This window comes from Sinocyclocheilus anshuiensis, unplaced genomic scaffold (assembly GCF_001515605.1).
Source record: "Sinocyclocheilus anshuiensis isolate Anshui unplaced genomic scaffold, SAMN03320099.WGS_v1.1 scaffold451, whole genome shotgun sequence".
Taxonomy (NCBI): domain Eukaryota; kingdom Metazoa; phylum Chordata; class Actinopteri; order Cypriniformes; family Cyprinidae; genus Sinocyclocheilus; species Sinocyclocheilus anshuiensis.
The window spans coordinates 1391790-1414283 of record NW_015549630.1 but is presented as its reverse complement, the minus strand read 5'-3'; the positions used below and the strand labels follow the sequence as shown (position 1 = coordinate 1414283).

Below are 22494 nucleotides of genomic sequence, written 5' to 3'. Positions count from 1 at the left end.
GACTGAAGTAATTCAGCTCTTATTAAATTCAGCTCTGCCATCACAGGAACAAATGATATTCTTAAAATATTTTAAAATACAAAACAGTTATTTTAAGTTGTAATACTGTTTTACAATATTATTGTTTTAATGTATTTTAATCAAATAAATCAAGCCTTGGTGAGCAGAAGAGACTTCTTTCAAAACATAAAAAAAAAATATTGATTATTCCAAACTTTTGGCCAATAGTGTATTAGTTAATATACTACTAATACTACCACCACTACTACTACTACTAATATTAAAATTAATAATAATAATAACAATAATTTAACAGCAATTATTCATTATTATTAATAGCCTATATCATGATGTACATTAACATCATTATCATAATTAATAAATTACAGATTAAAAACAGTAAAATTAATGAATAATTAACCTGTTATATTCTATTCAAATCCATAAACAAACATATTTATTTATTTATCTACGTATATATGTTTGTATGTATGCATGTATAAGGTAACAAATGTTATATAACCTGTCCAAGTGCCCATACTTATTTAAATTATATTGTCTGTTTGCAAATTAGAAAGTTACACAACATCACAGAGTAAGACACAGTCAGAAGATCATATAAATCTAACATTATCAAGCCACCCTCAAGTGATCAGATAATGAAATCGCATAATAATACAAAAAGCGCAATTGCCTGTGAAGCACGAGTCTAGAAGATGCACTTTTCCTCTTTTAAGACCATCTAGACATGGCAACATTGCCCTCTTGTGGTAAAATTGAATTATTACACTCGCACACACTAATCACAGTAAATGCAATGTAGCCTAAAAATAATCAAATCAAAACTCTTTTAGTGCAGCGACGAACTCTCTGGAAACAAGTCAGAGATTGAACATTAAGTTTTGATAGATAATCATGTACTAGCCAAAAGTTGTATGATATCGTGATTTATCAGTCTTAAGATAAAAAGATGTAGGCTATTATTAAGATATCGGTGTTGTTAAAGCCTATTTAAATGACAGGCTAGACAATCCTAGGTTTGTGAAATGCATGACTAGTTAGAAATGTAGTTTTTAATTGTTTTTGCTCTGCCTTTTTGTTTTAATTGGAACGAATTAGACTGATGGCATCTTTTCCTTATCCATGTAACAGGAAATTTAGTCCGTAAGGAGTTCATTAAAAAGAGGCAGCGTTCCCAAATGATCCACTTCGGGATCAGGAACAGTTTTCCATGCCGTTTTCCCAGTAAATCACATTAAGGAGTCCTGGTCATTGTCTTCTCTTTTGGACGCCACATAACGTTTACATCACTGAATGAATAAGAGCATTATGTGAGCACTCTGCCTGGGTTATTATACCATTCACAATATTAAATTGAACGTTTGGCATATAAACACCTCAACCCCAAACCTAATGATATATGATACTGGTCGATCATTATTCATATTCTGCTCCCCTTCTGCCCATAAAACACGTGTGGCTGATAAGCAGCACTCCTTTAAACTTACATTTGAAAAAGCCGCTTGGGAGCTTCATCTGTCATCTGCAGTGAACGTAATCAATGAGTCTGTATAATCTGCTTTTGTATCTCAACCGAACTCCACCCGGTCACGCTGTAATCGGCCAAATCTATGAGACATCGAGCATGTAAGAGCTTTTTAATGTGTATCACCAACTCTGACATGAGCCTTGATGACACTTCCTGCAGAACAAGCGTCATTCTCTCCAGTCCTGTCTTGGCGATAAAAGCAGTAAAACGTTGTGAGACTAATGTTCAGTCCTGTCTGTTTGTTTTTCCTTCTACTGTCTGCGGTCTGTTTCTTTCTTCACTCATTCCCATATTGAGTTCTGTGGGTGTTATAACACTGTTCACAACGTATTAGATACACTATCGTTCAAATGTTTAGTGTCAGTAAATTTTAAAAATATTAAGCAGCACACGATAATAATAAGAAATGTTTATTGAAGAGTAAATCATATTAGAATGATTTCTGAAGGGTCATGTGACACTGAAGACTGTAATGATGCTGAAAATCCAGCTTTGCCATCACAGGAATACATTTTAAGATTTAGACTATTATTGTAAATTGCAATAATATTTCGTCCCAAGCGTTTTGACGATACTTTTAATCATACACGACCACCATCATCCTCCTGAGGTAACAGAACCCTTACGAAAAAGAAGTTTATTCAAGTGTGCTATTAGTATACTTCTTTTAAACTAAAAATAGGAAAGTATACTTTTAGTCTACTTGTTATGTACTTCTCAGAAATGGGCTTTATGTACTTCTCAGAAATATACTTAAAATGACATTTAAGTATACTTGTATACTTACTACATAAAGTATACTTAAAAATATACTTGAACTTTAATTAAGTATACTTACTAAAATAAACTTGAAGTATACTACTTTTTGGTAAGGGAAGTTAAAATAGAATTTCTGAGAAGGAAAAAAAAAACACTTGAAATCTAAAAACCCTGGAAATCGCCTTTATCTGAATGGTATTATCGGTGAATTTGTACTGAATTCTCAAAGCTTAAGCAGAAGGAAATGGTAATGTTTTTAAGACATAAAACGGTAAATTAAAACTCAAACGCAGCAATGTCTAAAGAGACCGTTTTATTAAATTTGGGCATATTACATAATGCCTTTCATTAAAATATAATGTGGCAAATACAATGAAAATGTCATGAGTTTTTATTTTACATGTGAAGACAATCAGCATGGGTACGGTTTCAATGCCTCACTGTCCATATGAAATCCTTCTTCACAGTAAACCCTAATGAAGGACTCACAGAGGGGGTCCTGTCCAACATAAACTCACAAAACACATTTAATAAGCTCATCAATATCCATCATATATCCCCATCCTCTTGGTAAATCAACAGTCAGCATTATGGGAAGGGTTTGTTAGGAATTCACATCAGGAAAATGATGTTTGAAACGAACAGTGACAGAGCCTGTGCCCATAGATTTCTGCAGTTTGTAAATATTTTGGTTATATTAAATCAATTCCGCAGATTTACCCTCAAAATTAAACACAGACAAGGTCTGTCTTAAGAATCAGACCTCTTATAAATGACACTCTTATAAAAGAGATGTGCAGGAATATAGGACTTACAAATATGTACAACGCACGTATGTCATATCACAGTACGGTTTTCAGACTTAAATAAAAGTTTTATTTTGCATAAAAGAGAACTGTGAAAAAAATCCATTTGCATTAGAACAGAATAAATCAAGAAAACAGAATAAAAATAAAAACTTCACAGAAAGATTTCTCACATTATAAACTTAAGAACAACACTCTTTACTGGAATTTGTAGAGCTAAGGCACTTTCTCTTTAAAGTCACTATATTTTACAGCATCATCTCAAAACACTGCTATGGCCATTTGTGTGTGAGTTCTGAGATCATATTTAATACCTCTGAAGCATGTGTAATCTGAAAATGTGTAAATCCAATTGTATATGGTGTACTATATCACTCTATGTTCCTGCTGATGATAATGTCAACATTTTCAAAAGCAAAACATCACATGAATGGGTTAAAGACACACTTGATTGAGAGACACTGCATAAACAGTTATTTTCAAATATTAAATAACAATCAGACAAGAAGTGCACTTGGCCTTTAAATGTTCATTTGGGAGAAACTCTTGAAATTTTGGTACTAAAACAAAGTATCTTCTGCGATTTGTTCTTGGCGGAGAGCATCAACACTAAGACATTCACTCATAAACTACATACAATAGCTGATTAAGCTATAATGTTGAGAAAATAAGTATTATGATACTGAATAAGAAGATCTTTCAAGCAGTATCAAAGTCTTGTTGGAACATGACGACGACGACGACAATAATTTAAAGATATACTGCATATGTTCACACATTAATAATACACTGACCTGTTTTGGTACCAATAAATATGTCTATGATGGCACAATTACAGACAATTACGCAATTACACAATTACGCACGGCTGTGTGTGTCTGTGCTATATACATCACAGAAGTGTCCACCTTTATGAAATGACGCAAACTGATATATATCATGACATGAGAAAACTATTTGGCACTGTGCATGAATTAGGTGTTCAGTTACTGAGACACAAGTCCCATTTACAATACTAGATTGAGGAACAATACAACAATGAGGAAGATCTCCAGAGAATTTCGCCAGTATTGTACTTCTTTTCCAGGTCGAATTTTAAGCCATAGCCAATGGACAGATGGACATGGATTAATAGAAGCTGCTACTTCACTCGGGCTGGTTGCAAAAAAGTGTTCTCATTAAAGCTGAGACACTCCAGACTTTGTATTTGATGATTCCTCTTTTTAAAGGACGGCCAAACAGTGGTCCAAATGTAGCACAGGTCTAGTGTGTTGTCCAAAAAAATCAAAGCAAGGAAATACTGTTACAGTACAGGTACTGTATCTCAGGAGAGTCTACTGTCTGTGAGAGTTAGTGTGTTTTCCTCAGCACACCACATTATTAGCAAACCATGAACTCTTTCATCCCAACAACGGGCAGTGTGTCTTCATCCTATGTTTGTGTTAAGAGAGATCATCAGCAGGAGGAATTGACATTAGAGAACTTTGTGTTGTGAGTTAACTATTCTACAATCAGCTGCAAGTGTTTGTAGCTATTTCATCATATGAAGTCCATTTAAAATGTGATATATATAGAAAGGCACATGTTCTATAAGAAATGCTATGCTGTTGTCCACTTGCTCTGCTTGGACCAGAAGCCATTAGACTGCTGACAAATCTATGCGGTTGGCTGAGTTGGTGCTTTTGTCCCATGTGTTCATCTTTGTGGGAGTCACACCGCCCTTGTTTCCATTCATCTGCAAAAGAAAACCAGATTAATACAGGCTTGGGTCCCAGTACCCTTGTGAAAAAGAAGTGTGCTTACTTGTATTGAATGTGCACTTGGTAGTATATTTCAAATAAAAAAAAAACATTTTTAAATTACCTCACTTGCAGTTAATATAATAATGATTAAAAAAATGTCACTTAAAGTGTATTGTGCAATAATGTAAACTTACACGTTTTACTTTTAAGTACTCCTATTATGTTTACTCGTAATATTTTGTCATGCTTTAAAGAAGTAGTTGACTAACTAAAAGCACTTACTAAAATACTAATACTAAAGCACTTGTAAAGTATGTGATTAAGTGTACTGTGGTGTGTTATATTATAATAAAAGTTAGCTTTTTATGTTCTAAACTGCAACTTCATCAAAAAATGTGTGATTTACACATATATTATGTAAACAAACTTTTATTTTTGATGCAATTAATTAATCATGATTAATCGATTTGACAGCCCTAGTGCAATTACAAATATATTTAAATACGTGATGCAAGTTATATTAGGAATGATATTTAAGAACATTTTAGTTCACCATAAATGCTTGTCAGTACATTTGGCAGTGCACTTTATCCACATCATTATCCACATTTCAAATAGAAGTAAACAGAAGTAATTATAAAATTACAAAAAGATGAACTCAAGTTCTACTTCAGTGGGTCGAAAATGCACTCTCAAGTTCAACTAACTGCATTTAATATACATTTAAACTATAATGTGTTTTATTGTACATAATATGCAAATAATTTTCCAAAAACATTCATGTCATTCATTTTCATAAGTGTGTGTTTAAATTCACTGGTCATGAACAATACAAATGTAAAAATGAAAAGAACTGGAATTACTCACTACGTCGGAGTTGAAAGGTTTGACGTTGATGTTGCGGATTGAGCTGCTGGTTAAAGTCCACACTTTGGTTTTGTGTTTGAAAGCAGCCCTCACCTGTAGAGCAGTAACAAGACATGAAACCTGTTAACAAACAGCATGACTGATACACTCTTGTTTTAATATGGAAACGACATTGCAATAGTTTTAAAGTCTCTCTCTATAAATGCATTCACATAATGCAGTATCAAATTAACATCACTAGATGGCGATCACACTTTAACTCTATCATTTACAGCAGTGTACTCTTTGCTGCGGCTACGTCAGACATTTTCCCCGACATACAACACAGACTTCTGACACAGCTGCACAAACACACTCTTACCTCGGAGTTTAGCAGACAGTGAAACAGGAATATGAAGAACCCCTTTGAGGAATAAAAGGAAAACAACAGATAACACTAAATGTTGTGAAAGCGCTCCAATTCACATATGCAAAAGTTCTTACAAGTCAGTCCAGGTCCAAAGTCATTTCAAACATTGTTATGCCCCATATTTTTTTAAAGCTGTCATTGTTTGGCGAAGGCGCTATTGACTCTGGAGGCTGTAAACTGAAAGTGAAAATCAATGAGCTTGCTGGTGAAACTGTTATGTTACACAGTAGTGATGCCTGACCTGTAGTGAGTTAAACACTGCAAACATGTACTGGAAAAGCAGGGAGTGGTCATTCACCGCCAGAACCCCAAAGATCCACGATATGCCCAGGATGGGCAAGAGTACCGCCACCGCTTTAGTCGTAAGCCTAGAAAGACAACCACGCATATCAAAAAAAGCAAACGCACAATGGCTGATACTACAATCATGACAGCAGATAAACTCACTTAACAGAGTTGGCGTCTCCGTGAACCTTGTAGTTTTCAGCGCTGATCCTGGATATGATCCGTGTCACAGCTATCAAAATGCCAATGTTCACCTGGATGGCAGCGATTACAACATTAAAAGTGTTCCTGTCATGCTCATCTAATGTAGTGCATTACACACACCTTATTAACAGCTGCTTACCATTATAACAAACAGAGCAGGGGCTACAAAAGCCCAAATCGCCCCATTCTTCAGAGACAGCCAGCAACTGAGAAATATAAAACAAGATGGACAAATGACGTAAGACAAGTCATCTTTTCTCCTCAAACTGGATTTTGCCATGACCCATGGTAACTTACTTGCCAGCCTCTCCATAGCTGTTTAGTGACGAGGTCATAGACACCACACATATGACCAAAGGACATCCTGAGTAAAGACGTGAACAGTTTTAGAGGAAAGTTTCATCAACTTTCAGTTGATGCCCTGATATCTTATACTTAATTGAAAAGTACTTCAAACTACATTTCTTTGTAATGCAGGTATAATTATTATAAACAGGCTATTTACAAACTTTTCATAACTCATTTGTCACATTGTAGGATCATTTTAATGATCTGCAAAAAGATAATTTGGTTAAAAAATAGTGAGAAATGCAAATATACACACTAATAAATATGGTAACATATAATTTAAATTTATTAAATAATGTTAATGTAATTTTTTAAATATACTATTTCACAATCTTAATTTATACAACTTGAAATTTGGACAAAAAATACATTAATACTATTATTCAGCAAGGATGCATTAAACTGATCAAAAGTGACAGACTTTTACTTTGTTACACAAGATTTCTATTTTAAATAAACTGCTACTTAAATAAACTGTTTTCAGCATTGATAATGATAAGAAATGTTTACCAAATCAGCATATTAGAATGATTTCTGAAGGATCATGTGTCACGGAAGACTGGAGGAATGATGAAAAAAATTCAGCTTTGCCATCACAGGAATATATTACATTTTAAAATATATTAAAATAGAAAACATCTATTTTATTTTAAATTGTAATAATAATTCACAATATATACTATATTAAATAGTATAAAGTATAAAGCGTATACTATAATATACAGTATAAAGAGTTAATAGCTTAGTAGTGTTGTCAAATCCCTCTCTCCCTCTAACCATATGTTTTTGTTATATATGAATGACGTGCAAAAAGACAAATGTTTGTGGGAAAAAACCTGGAACGATATTGGAGCTAAAAATACCTTGTTGTAAAACCCAGCATAGAAGTTTTCAGATTATGTCGTAGGAACTAAAATAAGAACTTTTGGACTGTAGCTGGTTGTTTCGTGCCACCATAAATAAAGAGCAGCCTGACTGTGCCGAAGGCTTTTAGAAAGGGAGTAGACTTCAGTCTGAAGTAATGACTTAAGTTTAACAAAGCCTGTTTTCTTCATCCACACCGAGCCTATCACCCATGTCACTATGGATACAAATAAACAGGTCTATTTATTCAACCTTTTATCATATGTAATAATGGAAAACACCTTCAGTTATCATGATGCCAACTTTGCATGTACTAATAAAAGTGTATATTGATTTACTTCAAGGCCCCTTGTAGCTCTGGCAATGTCATTTTATGTGAGGAAAAAAAAGGCTGATTATAAACTGTTCTCAAAAGAGCGAGAGAGCACATGTTGTCTATTATCACATATGCACATTTGAGATCAGGTCAGTTAATAACAGTGACGGCATCATTATTGATGACCCACTGAAGATTTAATGTCCTTTAATCTACTGACATCTCAGAAAAACTGTAGCGCACAAATGTCTTCTTTTCCTCCCCTTTTCAACGACACTGCCACATCAGTCATGGCTGAGGGAGGTGCCTGATCTCTCTCTAATGCCTGCCATGGGACAACCTCATTTGACTCTCTTGGGTTTGTGCGTTACGCTGAATCTGGTCGTTTAAGGCAAATGAAACTGATCTGATGTTTTCTTCTCAGCATGTGATGATTTGTAAGTCAGTTCAAGCTTGTCTGTGTGTGATGAAGTGTGTAGTTTATATGAATGTGTGTGTATACAAGGGACAAATTCACTAAAAAGTGCCACTGAAAAAATGTTGTGTACGCATATGAATCAGTGATGCCATAGAGTGCCAATAAAGTATGGCAGATTGTGGTGGTCTGCTGCATTCTCCACACCTAGCGCTCAGAACCAGTCTGCAAGATGTTGTACTCACCCCATCCGATTGCATAGTAATAAAAGTGCTTGCTGCCCTCTGAGCCGAACACCTTGACCACCATGCTATAGAGATGCAGCCCTTCCACCAGCATCCAGGCAAATGCACACAGGAAGAAGAAATGCAGCAATACGGCCATGATCTTACACGGGAGCTGGGAGAGAGAGAGGACAGTTTCATTTGCTGAGGCCTTTCAGATCAGGACAAGCGTCTAGACAAAATGCACTGTACTGAAAACGGATCTATTTTGTTCATCTTAGCTAATGTAACACATGTTGTTAAAATAAACATACGGGCGACAGAGTGGTTGAGCTCAGTGATCTCAACACTGACATTAACATAGCAAGATTTCAGCCAAGTGCTCAGACAGAGGAAGCACAATCAAATTAACGGAGTATCAAATGAATCTGTCCGTAATGCCTGAGGCATGTTAGGAGATTAGTGGAGTCATCGGCTCTTTCCACCTTATTAGATTTCTTTATGTAATGACAACATGCTGGTTCTGATACTGATGATGATACAATAATCACCATTAAACAACAAACACGATTAAACACAATCACGTATTGTAAATGGGATGTTGATTTAATTCGAACATTTCATAATCAAGCTTCTTCCAACAATATTTGTGTGGATACTCTCATTTTTATTTTAGTTACATTTTTTTCACTGTTGTTTTAGTGCAGAACTGCGCTCTACAGTGGTTCCTATGCAGTGGCTCAGTAGTGCACAACACAACGAAATCACCACAACACAACACTAATTGTGCTAATTTCGTTGTGTTGTGCCTTTTTTCCGTTGTGTTGTGCTAATTTCATTGTGTTGTAGCTTGTTTCCACTGTGTTGTGAATTGTTTCCGTTGTGTTGTGCTAATTTTGTCATTGCGATTTGTTTCCGTTGTGTTGTGGTTTGTTTTGTGTTAATTTTGTTGTGTTGCAGCTTGTTTCCGCCATGTTGTGGCTTTTTTCCATTGTGTTGTGCTAATTTCATTGTGTTGTGCTAATTTCGCTGTGTTGCAGCTTGTTTCCATTGTGTTGTGCTAATTTTGTTGTGTTGTGGAGATTTTGTTGTGTTGTGCACTACTGGGCTACCGTACTCTTAACAAGGATGACTTAATTAGTTATTATCATTAACTAAAACTGGAACGAAAATGATTTTTGTTAATTATTATTTTTGAACTAAAACTTTAAAATGAAGCTGAAATAAAATAAAATATAAATGTTAGATGGAAAACCTAAACTTTTTTCAGTTAGTTACCAATGCAACATTTCCAAGTTGACGCACTAAAATTACTAACAGGAAATAAAATAAATAACAACGAAAACTGAGCTAAGACTAAAATAAACTAAATTAAACCAGTAACATTAAAAAAGTACATAACAAAACTGACAAAAAATTAACTAAAATGAAAATGAATATTGAGTATAAATAATTTAGAGTAAAAAAAAAAGAAGCCCTATATTAAGAAAAAATGTAACAGTATATAAATAATACTAAAATAATACTGGACTTAATGATATGACAAGGATGACTTAAAAGTATTTAAATTAATAAATGATTATTTAAAGATTATTATTATTAGAATTATTAAGTTTATTATTAATTATAAGATATTAAAGTAATCTAAATGCAAATTCTAAAAAAACAAAAACAAAAATACATGAAATCAATTTCTTTTTATTTTCCCTATACAACTATTATTTGTAATTGAAGAATATACAGTTCTTCTTATTATGTTATCTATTATTGTGTTGGACAACGGAGGGCCTTTGAGTCAAAATGGCTGAATAAAGATGAACCTGTGACAGAGTGTTAGATGGACTCACCGTGCTGGGATTGAAGCGGAAACTGATGAGCAGAAGTATCTGAGCGACTAAGATCGCAAATGCCAAGTTTGCATGAATATGATAACGCTGATTACGGATGGTGCTAACCGACCTGTATGCACAGTAAAAAAAAGTATACATTTTTTAATAGTAATGATGCAGAAACATTAAAAGCTTTTAGTGTTCAATTCATTGAAATTGCAAATTATTATATTTAATAAATCAAAAAGAAAATGAGAAGTTTAGCAATGTGAATAAAACATTTTTGACCATGTTTAAATAGTAGATTAAAATCATGCATGTTCACAGAGCATTGTGGGATACTTACGACAGGACGGCAAAGGTGACCAGTGTAATTGCCAAGCAGAAAATAGAGATAGAACAGCCGATGTAGCTAATGGTGGATAGCGCCACCTTGTGGGCCTTTGAGAGCTGAGGTGGAGACAAACATGACAGCACAGGCAATGAGATGATGAAAATGTCTGAAGTTAGTCTAGTGTACAGCACTGAAGGGGGTTAAAGGCATTGAAAACCCTCAATGTTACTACAAATAAGAAACACTGAATACCACAGCAACAGTCCACTGATTGTAAAGTCAAAGGTTACTGATGACCAGCTGCACAGGGATTGATGTTCGCATAATATTAAATGACTTGGCAATTTCAAGATCATTTCATCAGAACAAACCTGCATGAGTCTGACAATCAATCAAGTCAATTCTTGGAACAAGCTTTTTTATTTATTTTTTTATTTTTTCATAAAGAGCACTAACTATTCACAGACATGGTAGACCGACGGTTAAAAAAAGATGAACAGTAACAGCCTTTATGCATACAACTATCTCTGTATTCAGTCTCTATACACATTAATCCTCAATATTTCTCTTTTCTGGAACCTGTTATACACTAACTGTTAAAAAGATTTGAGTCAATAATACAAATTAAGGAAATTAATACTTTTATTCAGAAACAATGCATTAAATTAAACAAAAAGTGACAGTAAAGACATTTCAAATGTAAGTTTCAATTTTAATAAAAAAGTAATAAAAAATAAGATTTGAACATTCAGTTCAACAAAGAATCCTGAAAAAAAATGTACTGCAGTTTTCATAAAAACACTAATCAGCTAAACACTAATTATTTGATAATAATAAGACATGTTTGTTGAGCAGCAAATCAGCATATTGGAATGGTTTCTAAAGGATCATGTGACACTGAAGACTGGAGTAATGATGCTGAAAATTCAGCTTGGCATCATAAGAATAAATTACATTATAAAATAATTATAATAGAAAAAAGTTATTTTAAATTGTAGTATCATTTCACAATATTATTGTTTTTACAGTATTTTGATCAAATAAATGCAGCCTTAGTGAACAATCAAACAAAAAATATTACTACTAAAACATTTGCTGAATTCACGGCTTGGCCAATTTAATATGCGCTTTTAAGTACTGGTTGTTTCATAAATGATACAAAACAACTCGATTTTGTAAGTAGACAGAGAGTGTAAAATGGTGATAAAAAAGAAAGCATCACCATTTTTGGCGCAAAAACCCTTGACTAACACTACAGGTGGAAAGATTTCCATGCTACGACACCTTAAGCATCTGTTGGTAAAGAGCGAACAGATTTATTCCCGAACATCCGTCAGGATATAGAGCTGTATTGTTACGGTTCCTCTGACCCAGTGCCAGTAATTGGTACTCAGTGTTGCGTCTGCACGCCGGACCCATTGGCAGTTGTTTTCCCCCATAATTCTATTTCCGTGCGTGGGTTCGATCGTACATTAACTCCGTTTCCTGCCTTGTGATTATCGTGGGCCCAGAATATCGAGGATCTGCGGAGTGGTGGAGAAAGCACGATCTCCTCCAGGCTTGAAGTATTGAGGTGAGCCGCTAACTGAGGCCCAGGCAGAGGCGGATATTAGCATCAAAGCTCCAGAGGAGATGATTACATGACTGAGCGAGGACAGATTTTCTCAACAAACACATGCAGATGATAGACGCAGAAGAGCCAAGCTGCACCTGGGTGCCTTGGTTTGGCTTGTGCACGGATCTCGAAATGGCAATCTGCCTTCGTGTGAAGCAATATGTCTCTTCACAAACATGTCCCTACTTTGCGAGTAGTTGTTGCTGACAGGGTCTTTAGCCTGAGTTAAATTCACTCTTCAGCTCTCTTTAAATAAATCAACAGGACAAGGGTTACCAAAATATCAAGCTGTGCCTGTCGTTCAGTATTTCAAAGGCAGATGTTATTTACAAGCTTTCTCTGACAAATGACAATCCATCTGTCCGCCCAAAAAGAGCCCACAGTCTTCGACCCGCACTGGCAGCCTGTGACCAGCGGCCTCTCTCGAGACGCTTTCACACACAACGACGGGTTTCGAATGAACTTGAAACAAAATCCAGCACGTCACCCTTGGAGAAGTGTCTTAACAACGTCCAAATTGTCTTCTCGCTTAAAGCTCTGCTGCTGATTTACTGAGAGTTTCGGCCAATCAAAACTCAAGCCCTGCATGCTGTTGGCTCGCTAAAGACGAGAAACACAGCTAGCATCGCATTCATCGCAGTGCCTTGGTGTTTTCAGAGATCCCTGCTGGGAAATGACCTACATGCTCAATCAAGGAATCCTGAGAAATTCCACTAACGTCAGGGTTCACTGCCAGTTTTGTATTATACGTGCATATTTCTTGACATATACAGCTTAGATAAGCTTAGTAAGTCAGACCGAATGAGTAAATAAGTCGTTTTTTGATTAGAATAATGTTGCAGTATAGTGCCTCATCAGAAAAAAAAAAAAACACAAGAAACATGGTCCAATTTGAAAATAATATTTAGCATCATATTTATAGGTTATACTAACACTACTGCTCAAGTGCGGGGTCAGTACGATTTTTTTTTTAAGAAATATATTTACATACTTTTATTCAACAAGGATGCATTAAACTGATGAAAAGTGACAGTGATTACTATGGTTACAAAAGGTTTCTATCTCAAAGAAATGTTCTTACGCAAAAAAGATCAATATGCAGAGATGTCAATGTCTGCTTGTGCATATCTCTGTGGCAGGATTCAGTTATCCTATTTGCATCAAAATTAGAAATAAATTGCATACTTTCATTTAAAATAGGCCATTCAGATTGAATGCATTCTTGCATTCATAACAGATGGAATGGAGAAAATCACAGAGGTCTCAAAATGTGTTTTTTGATGCTGAATGCTTGTTTTTTGAATCTTAAAATGGGGCTCTCATGGTGAAACTTTGCAGAATCAATAATAATGAAAGCGCCTAAATAGAACAGTAAAGCAGTAAAATGTGTTATTCCTAACAATGTAATTTGCAAAACTGTAAAAAAAAATAAAAGAAAGAAAGAAAAAAATTGTAAGAATATTAATATTAAAATTGTTTTAAAAGTGTACTGTTCAATGGTCTGGGGTCGATAAGATTTTTCTAGTCTAAAGGGACAGCATTTATTTGAAATAGTAACATAAATGTCTTTACTGTCACACTAATCAGTTTAATGTTCCATGGAGGATGTAGACAGAATTGTGTAAAACCTAAAACCACACACAATGAGCTACAAAGTTCTTGAATTATTTGAATCAAATTAATATTTAGCCAAAGTAAGCAAGACGAATAATAATTCATCTATAGCAAAAAATAAAACTAGCACCAGACAGAGCAACACTGAGAGTGCCTCACCTCCATGGGAACCACTTGCATAAGGATGGCGAAGTTTGTCAGATGGTTACACAAGCAAATAGAGAAGGACAGGTTTCCATCAGCTCTCACACACCCCTCATTGGACCACACACCCTCCTTGGAGCTGAAACACACACATACATACAGGTTTAATTGAGCATTACAGTTGCTGGAGTTATTCATTGTTTATATTGAAACCATACACATTCACACCCTCGCCCAGCGTTAATGGAATTACCAGCGAGTTATTAATCAAATCAGATCTAAATTAAATCAAAACTAACGCAAGACCCCATTAATCTCAGTGAGAGCAAATATTCCAGCTTCATCATTCCATTATAAATGCAGTCATTTATTAAATGCCCACATGGGAGAAAGAGTGAACGAGCATGAAAAAGAATGAGAGAGAGAGAAGACAAGAAAGTCTCAATCCAAATCAAACATGCTCCATTTCAAATTATTCACATTTTTCACATGATCCTAAAAATTGGCTTTGTTTATTGGCTTTAAGTGATTTTTCGGGTATAACTATTATGGTTTAAAATTGCTTTTTATTACAAAAAGTAATAAAACATTTGGCTTGATATTTTATTTAAATACATATTATTTAAATTAAATATTGCCATTTTGTTATTATGGTGGTTATCAGTATATATTTTGAAGTACACAACAGATTATAATAGTTCAAGAAAGTTGCAACCTTTAAAAACGGCAACCTATAATCCCTGTGAAGTTACAAAGTTACAAACACATAATTGTAAATATGAAATCAACATTTGTGTGCATACATACATATTTGAAGCTGTGAGACCCACCTGTAGTCCAGGAAGGCGCAGTACAGGAACACTTTGTTACTTTGGTTTAAGGCCTGGAGTTGCTGTTCTTTACTCTGAAAGACAGGGAACAACACAGTTAAGAATGAAACATCACAGCTGATATGTCGTAACACAGTAAAGTCCTTCTCAGACTCACTCAGTCAGAAAGGTGCACTCATAAGTGTTGCAGTATCAGTGGTGCAATATTGCTAAATATATCAATAGGTGACATTTCAAAACATACACACATACACACACATACAGTCCTTTCAAGTAAATATATACACTCAGAAACAAGAACGCTTTTCATCTCTTTTCAATAGTCAGACTCTCAGAACATCTATGACATGACTATATCGGGATGGACTAAAGTACAGACCCATATTCCAGGCAGGAATGGAAACAAGCTGGTAGAGTAGATAAATTATGTTTCGGAAACAGCTTGGAAACTACCTCCAGGACATCATCCAGTCTAACCGGTGGTTATTTAAGAGAGGAAAGAATTGAGAGAATCGGAAGAACATACTAACTCTGAACATTCAAAATTTGAACCGGTTGTGTTTGACAGCAGATAGAAATAAAGATAACATTACACTCAGGATGACAAGTGAAATTTAGTCAGTTTCTCATGCAGTGTTTTTTGGTATTATTATTAAGATACAATTACAGTTTTTATTCATTTGAATTATTTATATTTTGTGGTTTTATTTTAATTTTAGTTAAAGTTTTGGTAATTTTGTTTTGTGTTGTTATTTATATTAGTTATTGTGTTTATTTTAAAATATATGTATATCGTTTTTATTAATTTTTTTGTTCTGTTTTATTTTTGGTTATTCTAGTACATTAAACTAGAAAATAAGAAATGTTGTGTTGACAACTATACAGTAGCAGCAAGTTTTAAAATATTTTATATTAAGTTAATGTTTATTATATTTTTTATTTAAATTTTAGTTGTAACTATAATAACTCTGACTGAGAGGACTCTTAACAGTCACAACAAATTATTTGGTCAGAATAAACATAGTTTGTAGCATTTTCCAAACCTCTCTTGCCTGCACATGGCTATGAACTGAGCCTGTTAATTAATTTAAGAAGATGGTTTAACTAATAAAATGGTGGTTTAACTGAAAGTGGCAAAGTGTGTTGCTGCCTGAAGGGAACGGAACAAAACATTAACATCTAAAAGGAAAGAACAGTGTGACTGAGTACTTGCATGGGGTGTTAGGAGATACAAACCTGGTGCTTCATTTTTATTTATTTTTTTTACATTTTGCACTACTTGTGTGGCTGAAAAAAAAAAATGGTGTAAAGGATGTCTAAGAGTTTCAGAGAGGGAAGTTCACACACACCTTCTAGTATTTTTACATATTTTTTTTTATAAGGGAAACAAACAGAAACACAGACCATAAATAAAAATAATATATATTTGTTTAAATAATGATTTTAAGATAATCTAATACATAAATGATCATCCTAATACATAATACATAAATGATAATCTTAAATCATTTGAAATGAAAAATTTTATAAAAATGCTTCAGCAAAAAACTATTATTGGTGAAATGTAAGTTATAAAGATAAGACTTTATATTTAAATACTAATAATTTATACAGTAAAAAATAAATAAATAAAATAAATTCCTGAACGCTCCCAGAAGTTCCTGCATGATACAATCACATTTGATTATAGATTTTATTTAAATAGTTATTTTATTCAACAGTTACATTGTTGTGTTATTGTGGTTATCAGTATAATTTCAAGGACACACCAGATTTTAATAGTTCAAGTAGGTTGCAATATTAAAGGGTTAGTTCACCCAAAAATGAAAATTAGCGCAGCCTAATTTTCATTTTTGGGTGAACTAACCCTTTAACATCACATCATTTACATCACATCATTTAATTTTCTAACACATTTTCCTCTATTTTTCAGGGTTTTCTGCAAAGCCACAAGTGGAGATCGAGAAAAAAAATACACCAATTAATTAGCAATTTCTAAGTAAAATTTTGTGGTCCGTTCTGTGCCAGAATACAATATTCCACAAGCCAAAAGCCAGTCTAAGTGCGAGTAAATGGAAAGTTTGAGCCATACTGACAGGGACAAGACAGACAGACTGTGCGATGAGAGGAGAGGAGCAGCTATGGGTGCGGTTCTCTGTGCTCCCCAAAGTTTCTCACTTTCACTCATTTTAGCTTCTCTTTCAGAGTCTACTGCTGTCCCACTCTCTCTCTCTAGGCCAAAATCTCATTACTAAAAAAAGCAGGTCATTTTTACAGCTCCATCAGCAAGTCTCTCTCTCTCACCAGTCAAATGAACACAGATGGGGTTGGCTTGGTGTTTGTGGCTCCCCCCTGCCCCGCAGCGCTCTGCACTTGCCAGAGAAGTGTGAAAGCACTCCAACACTTTATTAACAACAAAGGGCTTGCAAAAGAGCACGCAGTATTGGAGGAGCTCCCTTTCAATACAGAGAGATCGAAATTCCACTTAAAATACATGCAAAAACACAGGTAGGTGATTAAGCAGAAGCTTTTATGATAAACAAACCACAAGCTTGTACAGGTTTGGAAGGAGTCCTTGAGTTATAACTTTTATAGCCACTGAGAACTGTACTCATCGCAGGGGTTAAACGTTCGATTTTTGGGGGGTGCTTGGGGTATTTGGCAGCTGCTATGACATCATTCTCACCGGCCTATCAGACGGCAGCAGGTTGTGTAGCGGCCTATCAGATGGCAGCAGGTTGTGTAATCACACATCAGGTCTATTCAGAGAGACTGAGTGACATGTGTTCATAATTAAGCAGAAAACGCTCATGCTGATGGAATGATTTACAAGGTCAACTTTGCCAACTGGTGCGTCAGTTTCTCTCCTGATTGGACGACGTGTAATTCCAAGCGTATGTGAGCCTCTGTATTGTCGCTCAGAGGAATGTGGAGAATGGCAATAATGTGAACATGGATCAACATTCTGGATGAAACTGACGTTTTGGACAACAATCGGGGACCGTAAGGCATGTAAGCTGGGTTGAGCCCTGCGGATTTGGTTTAATATGGTTGAAATTTTTCTAAATCACCAAAAGTCACAACAATTGAGTAAAATAGTTTCTCATTTAGCCCGCCTCTCATCTCTTTTGTCAAAATATGAGACTTCTTCCACCACAATGTGCCAGAAGTTAATAGAAAACAACCTCACAGCTTTGCTCTACTTGGGTCTTTTTCAAAGTTCCCCTGAAAGCTTCACGTGGGTGCTAAACTTCCTCACACTTCACACCCGAGTGAGTTATCTCTCCGTCCGCGTCACCGTTTGTTGGGGACTGTTTGAGGGTGGGAGGTACACAGATGTGTTGGCTGTAACATCACAACATGGCAAAGGCTTAGCTCATGAATATTATTTAAAACAAGCACATGTAATTTAACATAAAGATAATTAATAACCCTATCATTAACACTACCATTGAAAAGACACGAATTTGTGCCTGGCAAAGTGAACGACACGAATTGGGTGACGCCTTTGCCTCGAACGCGCAATGTTCGCCTCAATCGTGTCTTCTGCACAAGTTGCAAAATTTCAACACCAGCGGAAAATTCGCATGACGCATTGTCGCGCAAGCCAATCAGCGAAGAGCTTATTGACATGTCCAGTTTGACAAACCCGGTTGTATCAGAAAATGGTTTTTATTCTTGTGAGTAATGCGAAAAACATCCTGCGAGTAATCTAGAGAGAGTAACGCAATGCAAATATTTGCTTCGCTTTTAGTGTGCACACACCATTAGAATGATTTCTGCTCAAGGAACATTTATAACTGTAAAAGTAAAAAATAGAACACAATGTTGCTGTTTAATATTTTTATGTATATACAGGTTTTTCCTCAAGATTCTTTGATGAATAGAAAGTTCAAAAGAACCGCATTTATTTCAAATTAGAAATATTGTGAAACATTATACTGTAAATGTCTTTAGTGTCACTTTTAATTATTTTAATGCATCGCTGCTGAATAAAAGTATTAATTTCTTCTTTAAAAATCTTACTGATCCCAAACTGTGGTGTATAATATGTAATAATATTATCAGAAATATTCTAGCAGTACATAGTATAATATCATATTCAAATATTTAAAGAAATAATTGAAACAACAGCTCATTTAATATTTTTTTAAATAAAGCTAGTAGTCTTGCAGACCTATTCAAGCACAATAAACTATTATTGACTTCATTCCTACATCTGCCACTTTCATAACATTTCAGCTTTAAATATGAGAGGTTTGGGGTCTCATCTGCTCTAACGTATAACTTAGATACATATTTTAACTTAGGCCTACATATCATCACAGTTTATATCTTTACCTTAAAAAGGCAATAGCAGAGGGTATCTGAAGGGCCGATAAAGAAGTGGGAGTACTGTGTCTATACTTTTGGGACATTACCCTTGATGCCTGACTTTTATGACTAACCCACTGACTAACTGAAGGAAAAACTGAGCGCTAGCAATACAATGAAGTCTATATTTCATTTATGCAACACAAGCCTACAGAATCTCCCAAGTGTTAAAAGAGCAGTTAAATAGTGGTCTGTTCTCTCAAAAAGCAGCCAAAAAGCTGTTCAAATGTCTCATATGTTCTATAACAATTCTTCTGGATCAATAAGATTTATATTAGGTAAGTAAAATAAATTAGTAAATGCTTGAGTTTGTTGTAACATTTTTGATGGACTGTGCCTTTAAATACATCTTATTCGTATAATGTCTCTCTTTCTCTCTCACACACATACGCAAGAGCACATGTTGGGAATGGCCTGCTAAACATCTCCTTACACATTCTCCTGATTGAGACCAAACCCTGTTACACATAATACGAAATCTGCTGCCTTTGGTTTCTTGGGGTATGCTGGTTAATGGCACTGCACATGGGTATATTTAAAGAACTGCTCAATCTAAATAAAGAATGGCTGGGCTAAATTTAAGAACACAGAGGAGTGTAGTCCAAGCTTAACACAGAAGATAAATGGTGAAAAGTAAATGTAGGTTTTCGGTCTCTCCCGTTCTATTCACAGGCTCTGTAATTACATAGTCTATGGACAGGCTGGGCTGTAATTTAGAGCAGCTGCTTCTGTAGACAAAGAAAATGTACTTGCAAAGTCAATGAAAATGTAGAACCCTGTTCCATCAAAAACCTGGAAATGAGACAGGAACAGGAAATATCGCAAGCCAGATCTGAACTAGTGTTACCCAAGTAAGCCTGGATGACCGTGTAGACTGTGCGTGCTAACCATAAACTTTAATCTGATTCTCACAAAATCACAATCAGGCCCATGTTACAAAACTAAATTTAGTATCAATAAATGCCATTGTGATCGCTTTATACTGGCTGACTTTATATCACGGCCAAACCATGTGAAAAGTTCCTGTCCATAAACAGTGACATAGTGCATAAACAGAGATAAAACAATTGTGTTGATGAAAATAGTGTTGTTTTGACCAATCTATCTCACTTATGAATAATTTTCCCCACAAAATGTTTAATCATAATGGATTAAGGTCAATTAAAAAGTTAAACTCTTGAGATTTCAAGTAGTGGGTCTTGAATTAGAATCATTAGCATGAGAAACACTTTGAGAGAGCGAGCTCATTTTAAAAGTAAAATAAGTGCATGCGTGTCTTTATAAATATCCCTACATTCATGCGGTGAGACTCGGCTGATGTTGGTGAGACTGAGGCTGTATAACACCTGCCTAGGAGCTGTGCGTGGTCAGAGGAGAAACCCAGAGAGGTGCTCAGGGGGTCAGCCAGTTGTCGGACGTCTTCCGGATCTCTGGAAAAAGCTAGGAAATTGTTGAAGCCTCTGTGGAGCCCTAAAACCTGGATCCAGTCAAAGCTAAATACGCAGTGGAACAAGCTCAGGTGATCATGTGGGGACGTTTTAAGAGCTTAGTGGTATTTCTATCATAACGTTAAAAAAAACACAAGCTTGCTGGAGGATTTGGTCACTGTAAATCATAATATGAGAGAAGTCTAAAGATATAACTGTTAGAGTAACAAGGCAAGGCAAAACTAACAGTTTAAAAGCTACATTTTAGAGTACAAGAAAGAAAGAGAGAGATACGGAGAGGGAGAAAAGGAGGAGGCCACACAATCCGCAGCCGTTGGCTACAACAAGATCGCTTGAGCCAGACCATCTGCTATAGATTATAACGATTCATCTGAGAAAGCATGAGAGAGGGAGGGGAAATAAAGAGAGGGGGACGTCAGACCAACTCAAAGACACATTCAAATAAAGACTGAGTGAGTAAGCCAATGAATGAGTAGCTGAGCGATAGAGTGAATCCATGAGCGAGTGTTTGAATAGATGAGTGGCTGAGCAATCAGGGATTGATTAAGTAGGTGAATAAAGGTGAGACTGAATGAATGAGTCAGCAAGTGAATGAGTAAATCAATGAGTGAATACATTTAAAAATACATTAAAATAGAAAACAGTTCTTTTAAACGGTAATATTAAATATGTAATATTTCAAAACTGTATTTTTGATCAAACTAATTTAACCTTGCTAATTATTCCAAACTTTTGACAGAATAAACTTACTCATATTGTGAAATAAGATTTTGGTCACCCTTTGATCACCCATGAAACATAACATTGTCATGTAAATACCAGTAATTTTCATATTATCTACAGCTTGTTAGATGTAGAAATCTGAGGTGAAATAAAGTAGCGCTGTAAGATTATTTTTATTTGAATGAATTCGAATGAATTAATGAGAGAGAAGGATAGAGAATGCACGAGCGAGTAACCTAATAGTGAAGCTTGGTTTAATTACAAAAACCTCATTGCTGAGAAATATAATGTAGCCTTTAGTAGTAAAGCTGTTGTATTTATAAAATTCACAGGGCAGGGGTTGAAAAACAGCTCCTGAATGTCGCGCAATTTCTTACCTATAAAGTTCCCACCACAATCGCTATTGTCATATATGTCAACTATGTTTTTGAACGTGAATCAATCCACGTTTTTGAACAAATCAGAATGAATGAACGAGTGAGTCAATGATTCAGTGACCTATTCATAAAGATAGTCACTTGTCTCGTTTCTGAATGAATCAGCTGTTTGAATGAATCGGTTGAATGCATGACTAAGTGTCTACACTGTAAAAAACCCAACTTGAAAAAAGTTTAAATGGCTGGTTTTGTTGTGTTGGGTCAGCAAAAATCCATGAATAAGTTTAATACATTTATTCAGCTTAAACCAAGTTTTTTTCCATAAACTTAAAAAGATGAGTTTTGTGAACAGCGCTTTGCAAGTTCATCCAAAGAAACTTCTGCCAACTTATAAAATTGAGTTAAGTCAATCTCATTA

The 22494-nt window shown here is 35.1% G+C and overlaps 1 protein-coding gene across 1 annotated transcript in view; it reads right to left on the bottom strand.

The window, feature by feature from the left end:
* Positions 1-2620: 2620 nt before the first annotated feature.
* LOC107659615 (adhesion G-protein coupled receptor D1-like) overlaps positions 2621-22494 on the bottom strand; it is a 37674-nt gene continuing 17800 nt past the window's right edge. The window contains exons 4-15 of the mRNA XM_016448628.1: positions 15155-15228; positions 14340-14463; positions 10964-11067; positions 10636-10747; positions 8810-8963; positions 6919-6985; positions 6761-6827; positions 6580-6671; positions 6374-6500; positions 6085-6126; positions 5724-5816; positions 2621-4849 (exon numbers count right to left, since the gene is read on the bottom strand). Of these exons, the coding sequence (XP_016304114.1) occupies positions 4754-4849; positions 5724-5816; positions 6085-6126; positions 6374-6500; positions 6580-6671; positions 6761-6827; positions 6919-6985; positions 8810-8963; positions 10636-10747; positions 10964-11067; positions 14340-14463; positions 15155-15228 (1152 nt within the window). The 3' untranslated portion in view covers positions 2621-4753. The remainder of the gene's footprint in view (positions 4850-5723; positions 5817-6084; positions 6127-6373; positions 6501-6579; positions 6672-6760; positions 6828-6918; positions 6986-8809; positions 8964-10635; positions 10748-10963; positions 11068-14339; positions 14464-15154; positions 15229-22494) is intronic.